Here is a 3066-nt window from a genome sequence, read left to right on the forward strand (position 1 = left end):
CCCTGTACCTTAGTTTCCTCACCTATAAATGGGATAACAGGAAAAACAACTGACAGTTATTAAGACCAACTGTGCTATGGGGCCGGGGAGATGGCTCAGTGGAATAAGCGCTTCCCTGGCAAGCGCAAGGGCCTGAGTTCAATCCCTGGTTCCACCAAAAAAAAAAAAAAAGACCAACTGTGCTACGCTAAGGGCTCTCTTGAGACATACTGGCTCATTTAATATGCAGAATATTCTAACCAGACTGATGTTACCATCATCCCTGTTTTACAGATGCAAAAATTGAGGCAGATGAGAAAAAAGATGTTAAGTCATTTCTTCAAAATCACACAGCAAATGAATATAGATGCTAAGATTCAAACCCAAGACCTGTAGCACTCACCCCAGGCACTTAGCAGTTTACAGAGTATTTGCCTCAGATCATGGGGTCAACAGGACAATAAACAGAATCACACAGCCAGCTGAAATTGCCATATAGCACAGACTAAATAATGGCCTCTCAGAGATGGCCATCTCCTAATTCCCAGATCTGAGTACGTTACTTTATGTGTCAGATCAGATTTTGCAAACTAATTCAGGGGCAAGATGGGGGAGGGTCCTGGATTATCCTGGTGGGCTAGTATAAATACAACATTATAAAGTGGAGGCAGGGAAGTAGTTCAGTGTAGAGGCCCTGGCACCCAGTACCAAGAAAAAAAATGGGAGTGGAGAAGTTACATACCTGACCTAACCTCTTGTAGGCACAGAGGGAGGGCATCTTATGACATGAAATTTCCTACAAGCTACTGGGACAGGTGAAGCATAACTACCCCATTACTCAGATGAACAAACTAAGGCTCAGAGAGTAGAAATGGCCACCTAGAGCCACAGAGCTAGTGTGTGACAGAGCTGGGACTTGAACCAGGGCTTCTCACCTCAGTTCACCATACTGGGGCCATGTGTTGGGGCCCAGCTCACATGCTGCCTCCTCAGAGAAGCCTTCCTGGACAACCTCAGACCATTCATCTACTCATTCATTCACAAAGCCATCGCTATGACTGCCCCATACTAGTGTGGAAGTAGTAAGGTGGGAAACTGGTTGTATCCTAAAGGTGGGCACAGCCTAGGAGATCACACACAGACCAGGGATCCCAAAACAGCCTGACAAATGCTGGAGCAAAGGGAAGGAAGTCCAAGGCATTGTGGGAACTCAGAAAAGGGAACCAGACTAAGCTTCTTGGAGGAGTCCAGAAAGGCTTCTTGGAGGAGGTGACCAAGCAGGAGACAGAGGTCTCAGGCATAAGTGAGGGCCAGGAGTGCAGGGGCGACGTGGCAGTTTCCTGAGGGCAAGGAGCGAGGAGTGGGTGGGGGCATCCCAGGGCCCTGTGTCCCTCTGGGCTGCTGTGTTCCAGACCAAGGACATGGAGATCATGAGCCCCATTGTCCAGTGGTGACACCTGCAGGGCCCAGGGGAGAACTGTGCAGCAAGGAAAGGGGTCCTGGGATTCCCAAAGGAGGGGAGTAAGGTGAGGGAGGACCAGAAGGGTGAGGGAAGAAGGGTGGAGTGTCGGGAGGGGGTGTCCTGGCTCAAGCCCCCGCTTCACATCTGATCGCAGTGTGACTACAGAAGGTCCTCTCCGAGCCTCAGTGACCCCATCTGAGGAATGGAAACACGAGACAAAACTGTCTCTAAAGCCCCTCCCAGCCCTGACGGGGGAAATGACATGACACAAAATTACAAAAGGGACTTTATTTGTAAAAAGCCAAAGGGGCCCCTGGGATGACAGGACAAGCAGGCCGGCTTCTCAGGGGTCGGGGGCATTTGGGCAGATGCGCTTGAGAGGGGGGGCGCCCTCCGATTCCTCTGTGTCACCCTGGGCTGCCTCAGGGACAGGTGGCACTGGCTCAAAGACGGGGTAAGCTTCAGGGGCCTGGGGAGGAAGGGTGGACAGGCGTGAGCTCCACCCCACCCAGGAGTGCAGCCTCCGGGCCTCTGACTCTCCAAGGCCTCCGCTCCACTCCCTGCCCGACCCAGGAGGCCAGCCCAGGGCCAGGCCACCAAGATACAGCCCAAGGGGCCATGAAAATGGCAGCAATGGCTATACTGTTTCAGGGAAAGGATCTGATCTTTCTGAAAAATGCATCTGGTGGTCCTTGTGAGGAAGGCACATCTATGAGGCTCTTACGCTAATTTTGTAGCTTAGGAGTTTTGCGGTGTGGTGGAACCCATGTCTTGTTCACATGTAGCATGCGCTCTACCACTGTGCTGCATCTCAGCCTTGGTTGTCTGATATGTGGAGCACCATGATTCTTTCACAGCTTTAATGCTCTTAAACCAGCCCTGATCAAGACCCCAGGACTGTGCCTCTAAAACACTCTTTGTTTCTCAGCACCCCCCACCCCAGTCTGGCCTCTAAGCCTGTGCTGGGTCCTGGGTTCACGTCTCCCTCCTGGACATCAGGAGGGTCCCCAGGACCCCGGAACCCCCATTCCCCCCAAGATCGGGGAATGCAGCCTTCCGGCCTCTCTCACCTCAGCCTCCAGCAGTTCTGGAACAGGCTCCTCCTTGGTCAGCATGGGGGGCTCATCAGTCCCGCCTGCAGGGATGGCCGCGGGTTCTGTAATGTCAAATGAACAGACCTCTGAGCAGCCGCTCTGTGCCAGGAGCAGAAGGAGGGGAAAACAAAGACAGGGACCAGTCACCCAAGCTGGGGCTGTGACAGCAGTGAAGCAAGAGCAGTTCCCCTGGGTGCCACCCAGGGGGTAGACAAAGAAGACTGCTATGGGGTCTTGAACACAGGCATAGGGAGCACAGATTGTGCAGCTGCACTGCCTAAGTTTTATAAAAGACAGGAACTAAGGGTGTGGTTCAGTGGAAGAACACTTGTCTAACAAGTGTAAGGCCCTGGCAAGCAGGATTGCCTAAATTCAAATTCTGGCATTGGACGAGCTATTTAATTTCTCTAAATCTCAGTTTGCTCATCTACAAAATGGGGAGTTGGTAATTATCATCTAAGGATTAAGTGAAATAATCCTCAGATTCCCTGGCAAGCGCAAGGGCCTGAGTTCAATCCCCAGTTCCGCAAA

General features: G+C 51.9%; 1 protein-coding gene across 2 annotated transcripts in view; it reads right to left on the minus strand.

The window, feature by feature from the left end:
• Positions 1 to 1714: 1714 nt before the first annotated feature.
• Bcl7c (BCL tumor suppressor 7C) overlaps positions 1715 to 3066 on the minus strand; it is a 4849-nt gene continuing 3497 nt past the window's right edge. For both annotated transcript variants that reach the window (XM_004622980.1, XM_023709148.1), the window contains exons 5-6: positions 2512 to 2597; positions 1715 to 1910 (exon numbers count right to left, since the gene is read on the minus strand). In XM_004622980.1, the coding sequence (XP_004623037.1) occupies positions 1785 to 1910; positions 2512 to 2597 (212 nt within the window). In that variant the 3' untranslated portion in view covers positions 1715 to 1784. The remainder of the gene's footprint in view (positions 1911 to 2511; positions 2598 to 3066) is intronic.

The sequence above is a fragment of the Octodon degus genome, unplaced genomic scaffold (assembly GCF_000260255.1).
Source record: "Octodon degus isolate 3935 unplaced genomic scaffold, OctDeg1.0 scaffold00001, whole genome shotgun sequence".
NCBI lineage: Eukaryota > Metazoa > Chordata > Mammalia > Rodentia > Octodontidae > Octodon > Octodon degus.